Source organism: Amphichorda felina, assembly GCF_050947745.1.
Source record: "Amphichorda felina strain 45539 chromosome Unknown scaffold_6, whole genome shotgun sequence".
In the NCBI taxonomy this organism is placed as follows: Eukaryota; Fungi; Ascomycota; class Sordariomycetes; order Hypocreales; family Bionectriaceae; genus Amphichorda; species Amphichorda felina.
The window spans coordinates 2167649-2188421 of NW_028145044.1; the positions used below are offsets into that span (position 1 = coordinate 2167649).

The 20773-nt window shown below is 53.9% G+C and overlaps 4 protein-coding genes across 4 annotated transcripts; 3 read left to right on the forward strand and 1 right to left on the reverse strand.

The window, feature by feature from the left end:
- Positions 1-499: 499 nt before the first annotated feature.
- ACO1O0_006540 (uncharacterized protein) lies at positions 500-2216 on the forward strand (the record flags this gene model as incomplete). The annotated part of the gene is made up of 2 exons (XM_083195927.1): positions 500-1518; positions 1592-2216. The coding sequence occupies 2 exons, from the start codon at positions 500-502 to the stop codon at positions 2214-2216; spliced, it is 1644 nt and encodes a 547-aa protein (XP_083048943.1).
- A 1205-nt stretch (positions 2217-3421) lies between these two features.
- ACO1O0_006541 (uncharacterized protein) lies at positions 3422-4649 on the forward strand (the record flags this gene model as incomplete). The annotated part of the gene is made up of 2 exons (XM_083195928.1): positions 3422-3464; positions 4222-4649. 2 exons carry the CDS (start codon positions 3422-3424, stop codon positions 4647-4649), a joined length of 471 nt encoding a protein of 156 aa, XP_083048944.1.
- Positions 4650-9595: 4946 nt separating this feature from the next.
- Positions 9596-10891, reverse strand: ACO1O0_006542 (uncharacterized protein; the record flags this gene model as incomplete). Its single annotated transcript, XM_083195929.1, has 1 exon — positions 9596-10891. The coding sequence occupies one exon, from the start codon at positions 10889-10891 to the stop codon at positions 9596-9598; it is 1296 nt and encodes a 431-aa protein (XP_083048945.1).
- Positions 10892-14379: 3488 nt separating this feature from the next.
- RRP12 (mRNA-binding protein RRP12) lies at positions 14380-18260 on the forward strand (the record flags this gene model as incomplete). The annotated part of the gene is made up of 2 exons (XM_083195930.1): positions 14380-14448; positions 14502-18260. The coding sequence occupies 2 exons, from the start codon at positions 14380-14382 to the stop codon at positions 18258-18260; spliced, it is 3828 nt and encodes a 1275-aa protein (XP_083048946.1).
- Positions 18261-20773: the final 2513 nt, after the last annotated feature.

Below are 20773 nucleotides of genomic sequence, written 5' to 3' on the forward strand. Positions count from 1 at the left end.
ACGCTAAACCGTACTGGGAAGCCAAGCCTCACATGCCACCTCGGAGGTTCTAAAATGGCAGGCACTAGTACGGACAGTACCTAGCAGTATAAAATCGCCTGGAGGGCTTCCCTTGACGTTGCTACAGCTCCGCCTCGCTTGGGCTCTTTCGTCCATTATTCGCAAGATTTAGAATCCTTATGCCGGTCGAGTCGCTGACATATCGAAAATACGTTGAAAGGTGATTTGTAAACATGAAGCGTAGGCTTCAGATTTTGTTTCGACAGGCATGTTCTGTGACAGAGTGACTTGCGGTCACATTGTATAATTACATGTAACATTTCCCCCTCGGGAAGACATCTATTGAGTATTGTAGTCGTCGCTTTGCGATTCCTTTCAATTCCTAAGTTTTGTGCCATCTTTGGAAGCTTTATCCGAGCACAGAAAGGTCTTCACAATCTTCATGACCCCTTGAATTCTACCCGATCTTTAAGGGCCAAGACAGTCATCGGTCACCCCAATGGCCGCTGAACCGGTCAAGGACACTCACCCCTTAGAAGAGGGAATTGCCACGGTCGTCGATGCCAAAATCAAGAAGAATGACCCCGAGACCCTCGACGACGCTGAGATCGAGCGCCTCGGTCGCCAGCGCCCCGATGTCTTCAAGACTTGGGTCGCCGAGCTCGGCTTCGTGCTGACCATCCTCTGCTCCCTCACCATGAGCGAGTACTTCGTTTCGGGCTTCAACATCATCCTCCCCTCCATCTCCGTCTCACTCGACATCCCCGAGCAGGAACGCACCTGGCCTGCCGCCGTCATCAACCTCACCACCTCGTGCCTCCTCATGCCCTTCACCCGCGTCGCTGATAGGTACGGCGGAAAGTGGGTGTTCTTTGCTGGACATAGCTGGATGGCTGCATGGAGCCTCATCGGTGGCTTCAGCCAGAACCCGACTATGCTCACCGTGTGTCGTGCCCTGCAAGGTCTGGGCCCCTCGGCTTTTATGCCCACGGGCTTCGCTCTGCTCGCCTCGGCGTACCGTCCTGGGCCACGCAAGAACCTCATGTTCAGCCTATACGGCGCTTTTGGCTGCCTCGGTTTCTATAGTGGCATCCTCCTTGGCGCCATTTCGGTAGAGCTGCTCTTCTGGCGCTGGTACTTCTGGTTCGGTGCCATCATGTGCGCTGCCGTGGCCCTTGGTGCCGTCTTCTTTATCCCTGGCGACTTAGGGTACATCGACCGGAATGCCAAGATGGATTGGTGGGGAGTCGTTACAATTGTCCCTAGCGTGACTCTTATTGTGTTTGCTTTCACCCAGGGTAGCAATGCTCCAGATGGATGGCGCACCCCCTACGTCTATGTCACCCTTATCGTCGGCCTGATCCTCGCAGGGGCTGCAGTCTATGTGCAGGGCTGGGTATCAGAGAAGCCTCTGGTCCCGCCCGCAATATTCCGCCTACAATACGTCAAGCGAATCCTCGGCGCTCTCTTCTGTGGCTTCGGTGTCTATGGGCTGTACCTGTTCTACGCAAGCTTCTAGTGAGTACATGCACCACCAGCTCACACCAGCATAGGTATCTGCGAGCAAGCTGCTAACCCATATGACATGTAGTATCGAAACTGTGTTACATGTTCAACCACTTCTGACGGCTGCTTGGTTCACGCCATTGGCCGTGGGTGGCATCATCCTCGGCGTTGCTGGCGGTGTCCTCCTCCACATCTTCCCCAACCGGGTCCTCCTCATCTTTTCCCAGGTGGGATTCCTTCTATGCGTCCTCCTGTTTGCCATCATCCCCGAGCGCGAGGATGGCAAGTCACCGTCCATCACGTTCCTCTACTGGGCCTACATCTTCCCCGCCATGGTCTGCGGCACCATCGGCGTGGACATCACCTTCAACATTGTCAACATCTTCGTCACGACTGCCATGCCGCTCCACCTGCAGTCCGCCGCCAGTGGCATCATCAACAGCATCCTGTACCTGGGCATGGCGTTTTGGCTGGGCATCGCCCAGATGGCCGTCAGCACGACCATCCAGTACCAGGGCGACGTGAGCCAGAGCCAGCAGTACAGGATCGGGTTCTGGACGGGTGTGGCCATGGCGGGCACATCGCTCCTGCTGGTGCTGACGGTGCGCATAGGCACGGCTTCTGCCGCGCTCACGGCCGATGAGAAGGCAGGGGCTTTTGGCGACGCAACTGAGTCGAATGAAGAAGTGGTCAAGTCGTCCTCGGACTAAAGACTGCTGGAAATTAAGAAAGGACTGGAGACGCGGTATCTAATCTCTTGCGGGTTGATGACCAATGCTGCGATGTTGATATCCACGAGTAGTGTTGAATATTAAAGAATGAAGTTGCTCTCGCCTACCACCATATCTCCCAACAGCAGCCCATGAATCCGCCACAGGACCCACTCGTGCATCTAGCCAAGGTCCGGAGCGAAAAGTCACAGCAGCCGATGGTTGAAATGTAGTTGGAGATTGGAGTTCTCGCCCAAGAATTCCCGCCATTTTCGTCCTCATCGCCAGTACAGGTAGTACTACTGGGATTTATTAGCAGGTATTAGTATTCCTGGGGGCTGCCTAAGTAGCAGCGTTTGCCTGCTACGTAATAGTCTTTGGTGTTCCATTTGCAGTTGCATCAAGGTGGTACACGTAGCTGATTTCCACGATATCGAACGGGGATCCGCCTTGTCCCAACCGGCATTTGTAACCTCGACCTCAGGCAGTTCGTCGACTTTTAATTCGAGTGGACTCTCGCGAATGGCCGCCACTCGCTGCCAGCATCGAACCGTAGCTGCACTGATATTGCAGGCTATTCTCCTGGGTGTAAGAGCGACATGCTACATGTCTTCTTGCACCAGATAAAGAAATCTCCGGATGATTTCTGACAGTCCCCTGAATATAGAGAAATGCCGGGGAAACTGGAGCCGAATATCAAGGCCATTAACCACCTTCGCTTGTGGTAGCCTCTTCTGCTTCGCTAAACCGGCGCTTCCCGAGTCAATACCAAGCCCCTTGGGGTTGCCGAAGATCCTCAAATTGGCCCCTACGTCCAATGAACGGCGCCTACCATCTCTCCATCCGTGTGCCTCGTCATTGAGACGAACCAACGGGGAATCTTTTCTCGATACACACCACACAGTATCATTCATCGTATTTCTAAACTCCAGCCAGTAGTGTTCGGGGTCGCTTGGCGAGTGGACGCTGAGCTCCAATGTGATACCACGGTGGCCATCGTCGTTATTGAGCATAGAGAGATGGCCGAGAAGTTTCGCGACGGCGATGGTGAATGTAACTTCGTGTGATATCCACTTGTGCACCGACTCCTGCTCGGAGCACTTATCGCAGCCGTATTCAGGGAGCTCAATCCGGAACCAGATCCATCGTACGAGGCCTCCTCTATGGGACCGAATGACGGTCTTTCCGAATTCAGGGACGTCACCATGGCCAAGGATGAGGCGGTCAAAGTTCTTGGCCTAGATGCATGTTCGTAAATAGAGTAGCGCGTATTTTATGATATATTTATGTATATTCCTCTATATACGGGTCTTTACGATAGTCAAGTATCTTCTGATGTTCATATTCCATCTGCACATGTAGGTATTATACCACTACGTATGCCTATGTGAGCAGTAGCAATGTTCCAAATCAACCATGACTGTGCTCATTCCGCAGCATGCCAACTGCCGACCCTCCGATACCGAGCGGCCCCAGCTCACGAAAGGCAAGATTTTCTTGCTGATCTCGCGATGAAGGAACAATTTACGAAAGCTGAATTCCTTCACAGCCGTGCTGAAGTGCCTATGACGCACGGGGCGTTTGCAGCCAATCCAGAAAGAGACGTATTCCTCGATTTGGCTATGCTTACGTCCTCGCCTGACTCCGGTTTAGGAGATCCCCCCTAAGATGATTATATTATGCATTGCTGATCCTTATATAATATGTTCATGATGGGAGGATTCGTTGTTACGCCACTCCGATGATCCGGGGTACGGATAGTTTGCAATCAAGCGGCGATATAGGCGAAGTATGAATAGACAACCTGGAAGTTTGGGTATAAAAGACGTGGACTTTTCGTATCAATCCCTCTAGTTTCCTACTCAATTCCATCCTCATTCACCCTCTTCTTCTTCTCCCCATAAGCTAATAGCCCAGAGATTTCTCCCCGGCAGAACTTCTTAAAGACCGTCTCCTAAACCACCATAAACACAAGACGTTACAATGCATTTCACGCTCCCCATAGGCATTCTTTCCCTGGCCGGCGTATCCGTAGCCGCATCCACGGGCCCCAACGGTAACGCTGCCGGCCTCGAGAGGCGCCAGGACTCAGCCTGGGGGAAATTCTCCTTCTGCAACAGCTGCTTCGGCAACAGCTGCACCCAGACCATCTACGGGCACTGGGGGGACGGCACCTCTGACTGCGACGACCCGGCCACGGCCTTCACCAACAGCGGCTACTGCGAGACGGAGAGCGGGACCACCATCGAGACGCCGGACGGTGATGGCACTTGGACTGTGGACGATGGCTGCAAGGAGGGCGGGGACAACGACATCAAGCTGGGCACGATCGACGTGGGGGGCACGGTGCATGAGTGCTTTTCCAACGATGAGCAGTACAGCACCTGGTGTGGAAACCAGTTCGCCTGCCAGTTCACCATGTACTGCAACTGAGTTGTGGGTTGGGAGAAAGGAACCCATCAGGTTCGTGTTGATAGAGAAGTCTTAGCCCGAGGGGGGATCAATATGTCCAATGGCTCCTGACAATATTACATGTATACAATCCGCACCTGAATGTAATCACTAATAGAGCAAGTCCATTACTAAAGTTCTACTTGACCGGTTAACACTAGTTACTGATGAGACAAGCGTGCCCCTGAGTAGTGTCAATTAGGTCATGTCTATAATTACGGCGATCATATTGAAACCCCGCAGCGGTGCCATGATGACTGGTGACTGTGGGGGACAAAGCCAACGTGTAGTTTTCGAGTTGGCCTTGTAGGCTCTATAGTAGATCATTGTGGCTATGGACTTGACATGGATGCCACACGCCAACTTGGAGCCCTCCAACGACATGCAGGTTGCCCCCCAACAGCATTTTGGGTCACCCACTAATTGGCCAGGGGCAATTCCTTGGCCTTCCGCCGGGGGGGAGGAAGTGGGCGTCAACAAAGTACCTATGATCATTGGGCATTTGCTAGGCGATCGGACATGCTGACAGCTCCACGTTGGCCATCTCCAACACAAAACCTCTCGTGTTCCCCGCTCTCTTGCTCGCAATTCAACTAGGCTTGGTATTAGCCATTGAAAGAAGAAAAAAAAACATGCAACATGATCTGCAAGAGATGCGCCCGCCTACCCTTCGGGCGTCAATTCCAAGCACCGCCTCTTCCCCGGAGCCCATATTCATCTCGGCTCGTCCTCTGGACAGCCCGTCATCATAGAACATTTTCACACTTGGAAAAGTCTATTGCTGACGGATGTCGAATCTGTGCCTTTCTCTGGACCGTGCTTATGGACCATTCCACCAGATTTTATGACTGGACTGCCGACGGGGTGATCTCATTTTATCGACGAATGGACTCTGAAGCCGGGAGGGGAACCCGACATAAACGGGGAGGGTTCTTTGTGAAGGCATGCATATCCAATACCGACGGCGCCTTTTCCCCGGTCACATACGGCAATTATGGGTTGACATTCGTTCGAAAGCTTAGTAGAGACGATGGCAACCCTCTGGGGATTTGGAGCGCATATGTCGATGTATGCTCCTTGCCTGGTGCGAAAATTTGCTCCGTTGTGAATTTTGGAATAATCTGTTAACACTCGTATTATAGCAAGTATTGCTCAGCTTAGATGGAATATTATTGGCCGGCCCATTACGCTCTACCCAGATCTGTCATTGGCAAAGGCCTGGCTCGCCAGTTGTGATGAGCACCATCCTGTGTGCTCATGCACCTCAAAGCCTGAAATGGACTTTCGAATCCTAGATCTCCAGCCACTGGACAAGAGCCCAGACATTAGACTAGTGGAAGGGTTCCGCAGTGAAGCTCAGTACGCAACGCTGACCCATTGCTGGGGCACATCACAGCCGTTAAAGCTCACTTTAGGCACAAGAGAAGTATTCAAAGAACGGATATACTATTTCCAACTCCCGAGAACATTCCAAGATGCGGTGGTAACCACACGTGCCCTAGGGCTGAGGTACCTCTGGATAGACTCCCTCTGCATTATCCAGGACTCCAAACAAGACTGGGAAAAGCAGTGTATAGCTATGGTGCAGATCTACAGAGATTCTTATATTACTCTAGGAGGACCAGGTACACCCTCGTGCACTTCAGGGTTTCTCCATCCACGAGTCACTCTCACAGAATCCATCCGAGTATCAGACGGCACACACTCTCAAACAATCATCTTAGCCCACCGTGGCACGGACCCGTTAATGGAAACTCAGGAAGTCCAGAGAGATTCCACGCTCGATACCAGGGCATGGATACTTCAAGAGAGAATACTCTCTCGTCGTGTTCTATATATTGGGACATACGGCACGCACCTGGAGTGTTTTACTCATGTTCGGAATGAAGCATGCCACTACCCTATTATCCCCCCTCAGCGATCTTGGAGGGTTCTAAAAAAGAAGCTCGACGCCATCAAGACGACTCGGGGCCTGAGTGATTACTGGCAAGACATCCTGCACACCTACTCTAGACTGGATCTAACCCATCCATCTGATAAGCTACCTGCGCTCTCAGGCCTAGCTGCCAATTTTCAGGAGTTGATGGGGTTCACGTACCTGGCCGGCCTCTGGAAGGAGGAGCTGCCACGCGGGCTGGCATGGTACAAACCCGCCAATCTTGTGAGGAGACATACCCTGCGGGTCCCAGGCCACCCTTATGTGGCGCCATCTTGGTCATGGGCAAGCGTTGCGCCGGGGATTTCAGTTCGAACTATCGCGGTGCCCAATTCTTCTTTTGTCAGTGGCTTGGAAATTCTCAACACAGGGGTGACCCAAGCTGGGCTGGATCCTTTTGGAGAAGTCAGCGATGCCTGGATCGAAGCGCGTGGAAGAAGACGAAACGTTTTGATAAAGCGCAAGGGGTCTGATCTTGTACTGGTATCTGATGACGGACGAGTGCTGGCAGGTTATAATCCAGATGATTCCAAGGATGCTAATGCATATAGGCTGGATGTCTCACTGCTTTACTTGGGAAGGTTTATTGAAGAAGGGGAAGGAAGAAGCGGCATTGATGACTATGAGGTTGCTTTGGGTGTTGAACCAGTTAGTAGCTGCAAAAATACATATAGGCGTGTCGGGCTAGCAGAATCCCCCATTAACAAGGGGTCTACGGACTTGGAAGATATATTCCGTGGCCAGAGTCTGGAACGGGTAGTTCTAATATAAGACTCACGCCTGATTGCGCCTTATGATATCTGTGGTGAGGATCATTAGCTGTCTTTCATATAGTGAACTGACATGTGAAGTTCATGACTTGTCTTGAATTGATCTATTAGATCCTCGATGTGACGCACAGAGTGATCCATCTTTATTGTTATACCCGAGTCTCGCGGTCCTAGCCAGGCGATTGTGGGAAGGCAAACCTCCCTCTGTTAGGAGCACACACCGTCAGGACGGTAGTGATTTCCCCCATATCATTCATTAGACGGCAATTTCTGCGCGAGAACTGACTGTCATATATTTTTCCGAGAGTTTGTTGAGCATGACAAGACACAAACCCAGCTGAAGCCACTCAACAATCCAACCAAAGGAAAGTATAAAAAACCTTTCTCTCTTCAGAAACCTTATGACTCATGACTCAACGCAATCAGTCTCTTGTGCGTTCAATGTGGTTTTGCATAGAGCTTGAGGAGTATGACTGCACTAAGTGCGTTGATACTAGAACCAGCTCTATAGACTAGTTGCACGGATAATGAGCTTATCCTGGAGGCATCCCGGTTACTGTTTTCAGCCCTAAGCACATGGGGGCCAAATAAGGGGAACTTGACTCTTGATATCATTCTGTACTCAAATAGAGATACAGAGCATGCGTACAGGTATCTGACATTTGAGCCTGACGTCCCAGGCCGGGCTACCCAGCACGGGTCTGACCAAACATCGGCTGTTGAACACCAGGATAAGCACCGATGGGAGGTGATCAATTCAGGGCTGCTGGTACCACCATATGGAACTCTTCAGCGTCTCTTTGCTGATGTTTGGCTCCCCTTTGATGAGGAAGGGGATTGTTGGAAGCAGGCACTAAAAGTTCAAGCTGTCACGCGTCTTGTAATGCGGCTACAGACTCGTCGCCGTTTACAACCAAAGACAGTTATTCAAATTCTTTCTCACCTTACCGGACTACATGAACTTCACTATGAGTTTAGGAGACATCACTTTAATGAGATGCAGGAGTGGTTAGATGAAGGTAAGCATCCGTCCTACTCTCATTATATATAAACTGATATTTACGTTTTTGTTCTTCTCTTAGACTACTTTACCCTTCTATCCGTCACAGAAGGGATTGACAAGGTGATACTCTTTGAGCATACCAACCAACGATTTCTCGCTCGCTATCTGGAGGGCACCTCGCCAGGTCGCATCCGAAACGTTAGTCTCGGCCAACAGCTTGCACGCGTCAAATCTCGGCGTTCGATCTCTCTCGGCTTCCTTTATGATAGACGCCAGGGATTTCTTCTCTATACCGCCTTTAACATGGTGCAACCTCGCCCATATTGCCCTCACCTCGCAATGTTTACCACCTGAAATGAGCCCCGCTATAATAATGAACTTACTTCAAGCGGCAGCATTTGCAGCTCATCAAATGACTAAGCTCGAGACCATGGGGCTATGGAAAGGCTTAGAGGGAGTCGCAGCGTTGTTCAAGTACGAATTTATGCCTGGTCGGTGGTCTTCAGTTCTCACTTGGCGAGCTACATGGAGTCTAACTCTGGAGGATGAGGTTGTGAATGCTTGGGAAGAGGTTGTTGGGGATAGGATCAACGTGGTGTATGAATCTGTCGTCCCCGGGGAGGTCATGTCTCACACAGATGCGGTGGTTAGCCTGAAGCTGTCAGAGATGATAATTCGACCTGTTTCTTTGCGGCAGATACTGAGAGAGGAGATGTTTATCGAGTTGATAGCAGCTCAAGTGTCAGAGCCGGATCCGCGAGGGGATGGTTCATTATAAGACTTTCTTAGCTCCAACGGGCCCAGCAACTCGGATGTTATTAGTGCAGCCCTCTAAGATGTCCTTTAGTAGCAGCTTTAGCTGATGGGACACCCACGTCGACGAGTGTTTCATATTCACGAGGCACGGGTGTAAGATGTACCAATATAACTAGTTGACGGATATGAGGCAAATTGCAAAGCATTGCTGATAAATTTACATTCATGAAAGTACAATAATCAGCGTGGCAGCCGAGTGAGTTTCCAAATTCCCCCCTCCCTGGCAACCCGCCCTCATCCACTCCCGATACTAGCGGATACTAATTTCATGCTCATAAAAAAAAAAGGTATATCCTCCTCTTGAAAGCCTGAAGAAAAAATTAAAAACGCTCTGCTCTCCTAACGGGGTTTCTGAACGTTTCATCCCACGCGCGAAAACGGTTATGTGACTGTCCGGCCCGGCTTAGACGGAGACGGCGCCGACGACGATGGAAAGGAGCGGGGCCAGAACGGGGGCCAGGAGGCCGCCGCTGAAGCCAGTCAGGAGGGGCCCCAGAGTGGCGGCAACGCCGGGGACGATGCCGGCCTGGAACCCGCCGAGGACGGTGACGAGCTTAGAGGACTTGCTGAAGACGGCGTGGAGAGGGGTGATGAGCTTGGCGCGGAGGCCGACGCGGCTGGCGACGGACTGGGAGACGGCCAGGACCTCGGCGAGGAGGTCGTTGAGGTGGGCGACGACGACGTCGGTCTCGCCGGCAGTGATGGCGATGGTGGAGTGGCCGCTGGACAGCTGGGATAGGAAGTCCTCGATCTTGACCTCGATGAGCTTGACCTCGCTGATGACGGCGGCCTGGGCCTCAGCCTTGTGGATCTTGCCGGCCTCGACCTTGGCGACGGTGGCGTTGATGAGCTTGGTGTGCTCCTTGACGCCGATGACGATGGTATCGAGGCGGCCGACGATGGCGGCCTCAGCGCGCTTGGTGGGCAGGGTGTTGGTGACGTCGGCGGGCAGGGCAGCGATGATATCCTTGACGGGCAGACGGGCGACAATGTCTTGGATGGAGAGGCGGCTGATGATGCCGTCGACGGTCAGGAGGCCGACAACGCCGTCGAGGAGGTCGGTGGTGGGGACCCTGTCGAGGAGGGCACCGACAATAGGGAGGGTGCCGAGATCACGCTTGTTGGAGGGAGTGGTCTGGGTAACGTCGCCAGCAATGGGGAGCTGGGCTACGACGTCCTTGACGGGGAGTCGGTCAATAATGTCCTGCGGAGGGAGGGCGGCGACGATCTTCTGGGCGGGGAGGAGGTCTAGGAGAGCATCGGGGGACAGCTGGGCCAGGGTACTGAAGATCTCGCCGAGGAGCTCGCTGACGGGGAGGCTGTCGAGCAGCTCGCCGAGCAGGGGGATGCCGCCAATAGAGTCGGTGATGTCGCGCTTCTCGTTTTCATCGCTGACAGCATCGCCAACAATGGGGAGGCCCTCAGCGATCTTGGCATAAGGGAGCTGGGCGATGATGTCCTGGACGGGCAGGCCATTAACAATCTCCTTGATAGGGAGGCGGTTAATGAGCTCATCGGTGGGCAGACGGGTGACGACACCGTCGAGCAGGTTCTCAGCGGGAACAACCTGGAGGAGGTCGGAAACGACGGGGACGTTGCCAACGACGCCCTCGAGGGTATCCACGGCGTCGTCGAGGAGAGGGGCGGCAGATGCCGCGGTAGCCAGAGTGGCTATGGAGTAGAAGCTGGTGGCCTTCATAATGAACGGGAAACTAGAAAATAAAAAGGAGTGACTGGTGTGAGTTGGTTCAAAAAGGAAAAAGAACGACTGAGGCTGGAACTGGATCTGACCGAGAGTGACAGAGGAGCGAGAAGGAATCGGCATGCAGGAACTCTGGCAGTTAAATCTACTTTTGGTACAGGACTCACTGGAGTCTGGGATCTGGTCCTCCTGTGAGTCTGTCAACAGTTTCAGGGGTAAATGACCCATGAGGTCACACTCTAACCCGTCCAATCTGCAGTCTGTAACTGGGGTAATGGAGGGCTTCTACATCACCATCCATGCTGCCATTGTCGCCATGGTGTTGAGGCCTGTTAGCACTGGGTGCCGGCTGATCGTAATCACAGAACGTTCCGACGTGGGGTCCAGAGGGAGAGCAGGGGCCGTTTGATGTTTGATTTTGCCGGAGAGGTATTCGTAAGTGTTAGGATAGATAGCCACAACCATCTCATTCCATCGGTGATGGTTACGATATACATGCTGAACCATAATGTTTGTCAGGTTCTGCCCTTCTCCTTCTTCACCATCCATCTCATTACACCGCCATGCCGTGGCCATGACGACCTTTCACCAGTCATCGGCTGTTGGACGAGCCTGCCAGCCATACTATCCACAGGGCGTTATACAACGCCGGGACTTGAAGGGGGATTCGGCATCGCCAAGACTGTCAGCCGGGGTTCTCCACCGGGACCCGGGGGTCAATGCAGGCCGCTATGACAGGTCAATATCCCAGCCAGCTCGCCATTGTCGGCGGGAAACATGAGCTAGTGCTGGGCTACTGGCAGTCTGACACGAGCTTGGGCCCCGAATGTTGATGTCGCATGTTGTGATAGTCATTGATCACCATCTTAACCTGTGGGATGATGGGATCTTCCGCTCTCCCAACGGATCGGTGACGGAAAGCGGGAGCCGACGGCAAACGCAAGGGGTAAACCCACAGTCGCACACTGCCAGGGGAGACTGGTAATGACACCCCAAGGGCGCTGCAGGCAGCCGTAGCCTCTCCAATCGCTGTTGGTGGTGATGCCCGGGGCTATTGTTGTTGGTTTTCCGTGTGCCCCCCTTGGCTTACTGGCCCTGGCCCTGACGATCTTTGCTTCAAGTGAGACAAGCCAGATCAACGCCATCGGCGCACCGTCTGATGTCACTGTCTAGACTGAACTCTTGAGGACAAAAGGAAAGGCGCTGAATACTTGCGCACATTCCCCTCGAGGTCCTTGGTGATTGCGATTTTCATTGGGTTAGAGGCAAACAAATTTCCAGCGTCTTCATGACCGAATAATGGCTGGAGAAGGTGTCATTATTCCTCTCAGTGTCCCAAAGCGACCCTGCAATTCGCAGGCATGGGGTTTGATAAAGCCCCTTGTCTGGATCATACCCACCCGCGGCCACAAGTCTACCGGCTGCTAAAGGTCGCTGACCGAACAGCAGGCTCAGTCAGCAGCATCGTTCCCCTGCAATCGTTGTGTGTACGGGGTACTCCGTGTATCTGTACGGAGTAATCTGTACAGATAATGTGGTTGTTACCATCCTGGCACGGCTGTTTCCTCCCTTGACCCTCCCGCCCTTCCGCCTTGCGCCGCACAGAGTATGGCACTTGGCCCTTGGCTATATTAACTAGTTAAGGTTTCGGGTTGGAACTTGTCTAAGCACCCGGACTCCGTGATGTTCTCCATTCCCAGGAAGACCGTAATGCGTGGCTAGAATAATGCAAGGTACATAGTACGTGAGAAGTACTACATAGTATTACATGGCCATGTGTCGCCAGTGGTGTGGCGTCCAGACATATCAAAGACCCTGCGGATGGGCACGTGTTGATCAAGGAGGTCTACGATGCCATTCCTCATCCACCTAAAGAATTGTAGATCGACCTGTTATGGTATGTACGATGAAGACGAGCCAGCTAATATTTACCTCATTACCTATTCATTATGTAAAGTACACCATTGAAGGAATCTTCCAGCAGCGACTTCCGAATTGCTGGGGTCCCCAAGCTGATCAAGGCCCAAGGAGGGGAGCTGATATTGATGAACACAAGGAACGTCACTGCCTGCAGTCACCCTGAGTCAGGAGCTATTGCTGCTCGTTTCCCCTTGAAATGTGTGGACTGTGTGGTGCGAAGTACCTACGTATTCCGTATGTCTCCTGTCGTCATACGTTGCCAACGGCACGCCACGGACTAAGACAACGGTTGCTCCGGTGAGACACAGCGACCCTGCGGCTCTAGTTGTCTAGCGGTATTCGTAGGTTTTTGCGATTCAAAATCTCCAACGGTTGGGCAAGATGGACAGAGGAGAACCGACGATGTAATTTGCCCAAAGGGTCTGTACATATCAATGCTCTAATAAGGGTAGGTATTGAGGAGTCCAGTCTGCCAGATCTAATCTAGCAAGGCTCTGCACTCAAAGCAATACGGACGACCAGGTGACTTCTCGCGTCGGTGTTATCGCCGGACCACTGGGTTCGTTTGGGCGGTGAATGTTGGCGAAACTTGATTACGTTTCGCTGCCCGTGAGGTCCTCGCCACCGCAAAGGAGGTGCTGGACTTGTTGATCATGTCCCCGAGGTCACTTCACTTGGAGTCCCGGTGCCAGTAACGCCATTGGTACGGCCCTCCTGCCCAAAGGGGGCCGGAGGACGGTTGAATCTGTATCATGAGAGAACATTGATGGGGATAGCGGAATTCCTTCAAGCGATATGCCGTCACGAGTTCAAGGATACCATGGGGGGGTAAGGATAGTCCTGTGCGGTTGAGAGATGGTTTTACGGGTGACGAGAAAGATCATCGCCGCACAAGTGACCTACGATGGTGAATGTCAGCGCTACAATCCTCCGTATCTGTTTTGCAATCGTCAATCGTTTAACCGCGTCCTCCATTACGTGTGGGTACACATAGGCCAAGAAATGATTCGTTTGTTGTAGAATAATGATGCCGTACGCATACAATCGCTTTCATGGATGGAAGCAGCCACCCACAGGGCTCCCGTCTTTGCGAGATTGATATGTCGTTCTCCCAAGCTGTGAATGCTAGGGATAAATCAGACCTTGAATATAAGATCTGGTATGGGATAAGATGTGTGAAGTAGCCCGATCACTGGTTAGCTCTGCGAATCGATTTGTGAAGACAGGCAGAGCTCTGGAGACACAATGGTCTGGGTTAAGGTTGTTGAATCGAGGTGGACATGGGAATGTCAAATCGAGTCTTGGTTGGGATAAGAAGTGTGGGAGGGGCGACAAAACTAGGCAGAAATGTTGCTGCGTATTTCTATGCCTTAGGTCCAAAGTATTCTGTCGCCCCTAACAGCGGTGGGTTTAGTGGGTTGGGGTTCCTTATCGGGACCCCGCCGCCCGATAAGGATTTTTCGCTGGAAATTTTTGGCTTTTTGCGCCGGCAGAACGCAGAACCGGCACACCGACGATTTACTGATCAACCACACCCTTGATTGCCATCTCCTCAAGCCGACACCATGGCGACGCCTTCGTTGGCGGAGAAGCTGGACAAGATCAAGTCCCCTGGCCTCCAGAGCCAGCAGAGGGTAGGCCTGTGTCCCCCAGAGTCCACCCCCAACCTGCTAACCCACCGCCTTAGAGTGCTGTCGTCCTTCAGTCCATCGAGTCGACCCTCAAGGACCAGAACACTGCGCCCACCCCGACCGGCTACTTTGCTGCGCTCCTCGCCCTCCTCCAGCAGGCCAATAGCAATGATCAGGTCAACACCGAGCTCGCGACCCCCGTCGTCTACCTCCTCGATGTTGTCACTCCTTTCGCTCCGCAGCCGCTGCTGCGTTCCAAGTTCACCCAGATCCTCGCCCTCCTGGCTCCTGTCCTCCTGATGCAGGACACCGAACCCATCCTTCTCAGGTCTTCTATCGGATGTCTCGAGTCGCTCCTGATTGCCCAGGACTCCGCCTCGTGGGAGCTCTCTGTCTCCCAGATCAGTCCGCGACGGGCTGTTGCTGGACTGCTGAACCTCGCCCTGGACCACCGCCCCAAGGTCCGCAGACGTGCCCAAGATGCCATCAAGAAAGTCCTCCGCAACCCCCCGCCGAGCCCCTCGCTTGATCACCCAGCCGCAGACATGAGTGCTCAGACAGCCGCCAAGAACCTCGAGGATCTGGCTGCCAAATCGGCCCAGGCACGGAAGGGGAAGAAGTCGGATACTCCCCATGAACCCGCGCTGATACATGCGCTCCAGCTGGTCAAGACTGTGGCTGTTGCTAGCGGCGGATGGCCCAGCAAGAAGATCGAGTCCCTGTGCGAGATGCTTCTGGGCATTGCCAAGACCGGCAACGAATACATGACCATGGCCGTGTTTGAGATCTTTGAGGTCATCTTCGAGGGCATGACGGACGATGTCTCCTCGGCCAAGCTCCCGCGCCTCATGGAGATTATCTCAGAGCTGCGGCCCGCCGCTAACGATACCCAGCTCGTCCCCCCGTGGTTGGCAATCCTGTCACGTGGATACGACGTCTCTGCCCAGATCGAGCCGGAAGACACATTCCAGAATCTGCCCGACCTCTTTACCATGGTTTCTCAGTTCCTAGCATCACCCTCTGAGAACATTCGGATATCCGCCTCGGAGTGCCTCGTTTCCTTCATGGCCAACTGTATCCCCGAGCAGGTTATCCTCGAGCCTTCGATATACGACGAGAAGACCCTAGAGAAGATCGCCAAGGCGGCTGAGGCGCTGCTGACTGTCCAGTACCAGGCCGCCTGGCTACAGACATTCAACGTGCTCGGTGCCATGTTCGATGCGCTGAGGTGGCGAGCTAACCCCATTCTTCTCAATGTGACCAAGACAATTGGAGAGATCCGGGAGAATGGCTCGTTTAGAAACAAGAAGGAGGCCGATGAGGTTATTGGAAAGGCCATCCGCGCCATGGGACCCGATGTCGTGCTGTCCGTGCTCCCTCTCAACATTGCCAAGCCTGTCAAGGGGCAATCAGGAAAGGCCTGGATGTTCCCCATTCTGCGAGACTATGTCAGCAACACCAGGCTCGAACACTTTAAGACCGAGATGGTGCCTCTCAGCGAGCTCCTGTTCCAGAAGGTCCTTGACCATGGACAAGCCGAGAAGACCATGGAGGTCAAGATCTACGAGACGCTGGTGCACCAGGTCTGGTCGACTCTGCCCGGCTACTGTGATCTGCCTCTGGATCTGTCCGAGGCATTCGACCAGGGCTTTGCGGAGATGCTGGCGAGCCTGCTCTACAAGCAGCCTGATCTGCGTCTGGATGTGTGCCGGGCTCTCAAGACCCTGATTGAGTCCAACCAGGCCATTGCAGAAATCCCAGACGAGGAGGAGGAGAACCTTATCTTGCAAAGCCGAATCACCCGAGCTGCCGCCCGGGAGAACCTCAAGCTACTGGGTGGATTCTCTGGCAACATGCTGGCCGTGTTGTTCAACGTCTACACCCAGACCCTGCCGCAGAGCCGCGGACCTATCCTGCAGACCATCAACGCCTTCTTGAGCATCACACCGGACCAAGAGGTTGTGGACACGTTTAACCGCGTGAGCAAGATGCTCGCCGATGAGCTGCAGAAGACCCCAGCCCAGGACGGAAAGGAGAAGGCGCAAAAGTCCAAGGACCACATGCCCTCTACCGCCCAGACCCTTATGGATCTCGTCATCACAATGTCGCTGTACCTGCCGCGGGAAAGCTTCAGCGCCCTATTCGAGATTGCCTCGGTGGTCATGTACAAGCAGGAGGAGCCGCAGCTGCAAAAGAAGGCATACAAGCTCATTCCTCGGTTGGTCGAGTCGGAATCTGGCAAGACTGCTCTGAAGGAGCGCAGTGTTGAGCTGCAGAACCTCATCATCTCGAGTACCGAGAAGGTGTCATCGCCGGCACGACGAGACAGGCTCGCTGCCATTACAGCGCTGCTCCAGTTCGTCCCCGACGACTCGCTCCACTTCATCCCCTCAGTTCTCAGCGAGGTGGTCATCTGCTGCAAGGAGAACAATGAGCGCGCAAGGGAGACAGCGTACGAGCTTCTAGTGCAGATGGGCCACCGGATGATTTCAGCCGATGGTGCCACTATTAACAACAGCAAGGTCCCTCACATGCCTGCAGGTGCCCCGGCCGGTAAGGCCAACATCGAAGAATACTTCACTATGGTCAGCGCCGGTCTTGCCGGTAGCACGCCGCACATGATCTCGGCCTCCATCACGGCCATCAGCCGTCTCCTCTACGAATTCCGCTCGTCGCTGAGCGAGCAGACCCTGTCGGACCTGGTGCAGACCATGGATCTCTTCCTGACCTCGAACAACCGCGAGATTGTCAAGAGCTGCCTAGGCTTTGTCAAGATCTGCATGATTAGCTTGCCCATCGAGCTCATGATGCCCCGCCTGTCTACGCTCGTCCCCAACCTCATCGTCTGGAGCCACGAGCACAAGGGCCACTTCAAGGCCAAGGTCAAGCACATCCTCGAGCGCATGGTCCGCCGCTTCGGCTACGACCACATCCACCGCCACTGCCCCGACGAGGACAAGAAGCTGCTTGTCAACATCCGCAAAACCAAGGAGCGCGCCAAGAAGAAGAAGGACGCGGCCAAGGCCGGAAACGACGAGGATGCCGACAGCGGCGACGAGGAAGAGGGCAAGGGAGGGCGCCGGTTCGAGAACGAGTACGACCAGGCGCTCTACAGCAGCGACTCGGACGACGATGAGGGCTCCGACGACGACATGGACTCTCGCCCCGCTCCCCGACAAGGCAAGAAGGCCCAGAAGGGCGGCAAGACGTACATCCTTGAGGACGACGACGAGCCGCTCGACCTGCTCGACAAGACGGCTCTGGCCAACATCTCGTCGACGCGCCCCGTCAAGATGCGCAAGCCAACCAAGACAAAGGCCAAGGTCGACCTCGACGGCAAGCTCATCCTCGGCGGCGACGACAAGGACGGCGATGCCATGGAGGTGGACGGTGCCAACCCCGAGAACTCGGGCGTGGGTGCCTACGTCGCGGCCCTCAAGGGCAAGGACGTGGCCAAGCGCGGTCGCGGAGGGCGCATCAAGTTCTCGAACCGCCGCAGCAACGACGACGACGACATGGATGAGATGGACGAGGGAGACGCGGCGGCCGTCAAGAACAAGATCAGCCCCCGCGGCGGCAGCAAGTTCCGCGGCCGCGGAGGACCGGGAGGACCGGGAGGGCGTGGAGGACCGGGAGGACGTGGAGGACCGGGAGGACGTGGAGGACGTGGAGGACGCGGCGGCGGTGGCGGCGGTGGTGGCATGGGCGCGAGGAGCGGCAAGGGAGGCATCTCGGCCGGGAGGAGAGGACTGGGAGTCGAGAAGGGTAGAGGCCAGTCGATGGGCGGAGTCGGCAAGAGCAGCAAGAAGAGGTGAAAAGGGCGTTTGTCGTTGTGATATTTTTGAATCCTTGTGGTTGTTGTCGAATATGTCCTTCATTTATCAGCATGTCGGAGGATGGTGAACTGGTCAGCATCCCCGGCAAAGATACCACCCCAGCCTATATAGTTGGGCTGTAGAGATGTCAGGTGAAGCGAGTAGCCGTATCAGCACACAATCACATAAACTTTTCTATATACCCGCGACTATGTTTTATGTTTTGTGCCACGTCGATGAAAGCCTTCGGGGCTGGGATGATTCAAGCTGGTCCCAGGTGTTTCGACCTTGTCCCTGAAGAGATGCTGGCTAATCTTGATAGTAGTGAGTATAAGTAGCTATCTACTACCATGACCGGCTTTCAAAATTCGCGCCTTGAAACAGAGACAAGTTTGGGTATAGAGTGATGGGCCGACAGCGAGTGATACTATAGGGCCCCATTCGTTACATCGCCTGGCCTTTGACTATCCAGGCTATACCTAAATTCGATTGTTGAATCATCTAACATCCGCTATAACCATTAGTACTACTGGCTCTTCGATTCCCCGAGCTGAATAAACCCATTCTCCTCCTTAACTTGACAGCAGGACCACGTTGTAGGGTAATCAGCGGGTCTACGAGTACGGGCCGGTCCTCGGAGAGGCAGTGGATGTCGAGAGAGCACGCTAGGAATTCAAGCTCGGACCCTCTGCGAACTACCTTTCAAGGACAAGATGGGCTCGAAGCCTTGAAGATCGCAAGGGAAATCCGTCAATGAGCTTCATTTCGATCATCTTGACCGTGGGCGGCTAGCAGCTGTCGGGTCCCGAGTTCCGCGCTGCAATCGGGCTTTAACGGTCGTCGGACGCACTCATGAGGCGTGCTCCTGAATGAGGACAGGTATAGTAGATGAACCCTGATAATATGCTCCATATTCGCTTCCGTGTTTTCGATGGGGTTGAATTATTGCCGGGTCGAGGGCGTTGGACAAAGGGGAGGGTCTATCTATTACTACGAGTATCAAACAGAGCTTCTAATATTTGGCGAAGCGCTTGGGTCAATAACACGAATCCGCTAGCATTGATGTTTATCATCAACTTCACTATCTCACTATACTCTTCTTTAATAGGGAAGAGGCAGGCAGTTTGCCCCAGGAGCGTCGTCATTTTTTTTTTGGCACCTAGTGGGGAGACAATGATGCCGGCAGTGAAGTAGAAATGCCGAAGAAGCCGCAAAAGTCTCCCCAACTTTCTCATACGTACGAACTTTAGCCAAAGTCCCAAAGGGCCCAACGTGTCAAAATGTCTCACTGGTGGAGAAGGAGGATGTCGATCATCGGTGTACGTACATATTGATATTAAATAGACCGTCCCAGAGTGGCAGGCCAAATATTATGGCGGGTTTCAGTCTTCCGGCAGTGCCTCCTTGTTGGTCTCCGTCGCAGAAGTGGTGGTGTCGCTGGTGCCAGAGAATAGGGGGTCGATTCCCGTCAAGTATTACATACTGTTAGTACGTACGTACAGGATCAACCCGCGATGGGAAACTGGACAGATTGCGCGTCATCCCAAAACCAACCAGCCACTGGTCATCAGTTCAGGAGCTGCGAAATATGGCGAGGCGCAGGCTGACGGATGGCGCTGGAATAATAGTATCGGCCGAGGAGGAAATTGGATGAGCGCGGGCGAGCCACAATGCAGGGGAAGACTTGGCGGCGAGCGACAGGCCGACCCCCTGCAATTGGCGACAAGCCGAAGATGATGCCGTGTCGACGGTGTGGTCAGTGTGGTGTGGTGCCATGCATGTGCACTGGGCCACTGGGCGCCTGTGAATCTGCGATCGCTGGTGCTTGCAGCCTGCTGGTGAAACCGCGAAACCCACGTTACCCATCCAGATGATCCAGTGGGTGGGAGTGGCAGCTTGGCAGCCGAGGGCCCAATATGAATCCCCGACCGACCGCCCGACATCCCCAGGCTTTGCCACTCATTCCCAGAATCCCAGGCTTCCCAAACCATGCTAGTGTCAGGGCCGCCTGGATCCAGCTGGATCCAACCCCACTTGGAGCCAGCCAAGTTGCTTGATCTTCAATCTGTCCCTGGCTTGCATTCCCATGGTTTGCCCCGTGGCTTGCAGAACTTGGCATGACTTGGACAATGGCTGGTCTCTCCTCCCCGTCGTCGCCTTCGTTGGTGGTGGGCCAAGGGGCAGACATTCAAAGACATAAAAACCATCGTGGTCTCTAGAACGAGCGATGGCCCGGGTTTCCTGGGGGTTTCGGGTCCTCGTGGAAGGTAACGGACTAGCCAACAGTCGAGTGCAACATGGTATCCATCTCTTACATAGCACTTTTTTGGAAGGTAAGGTAGATGTGTTCTGTAGGACTTCGGTCCTTCGCTGCCAATCCTCTCCCATCATGTCAGGTCAATCGTCAATCTTTATCGCTCTGGGACCCCGGGTGCCCGAGTTCCGTCACTGAGCCGAATTCCTCCCCCCAGAGTGCCCAAACGCCCCCCTGCGGGCCGCCGTTAACGTCCATC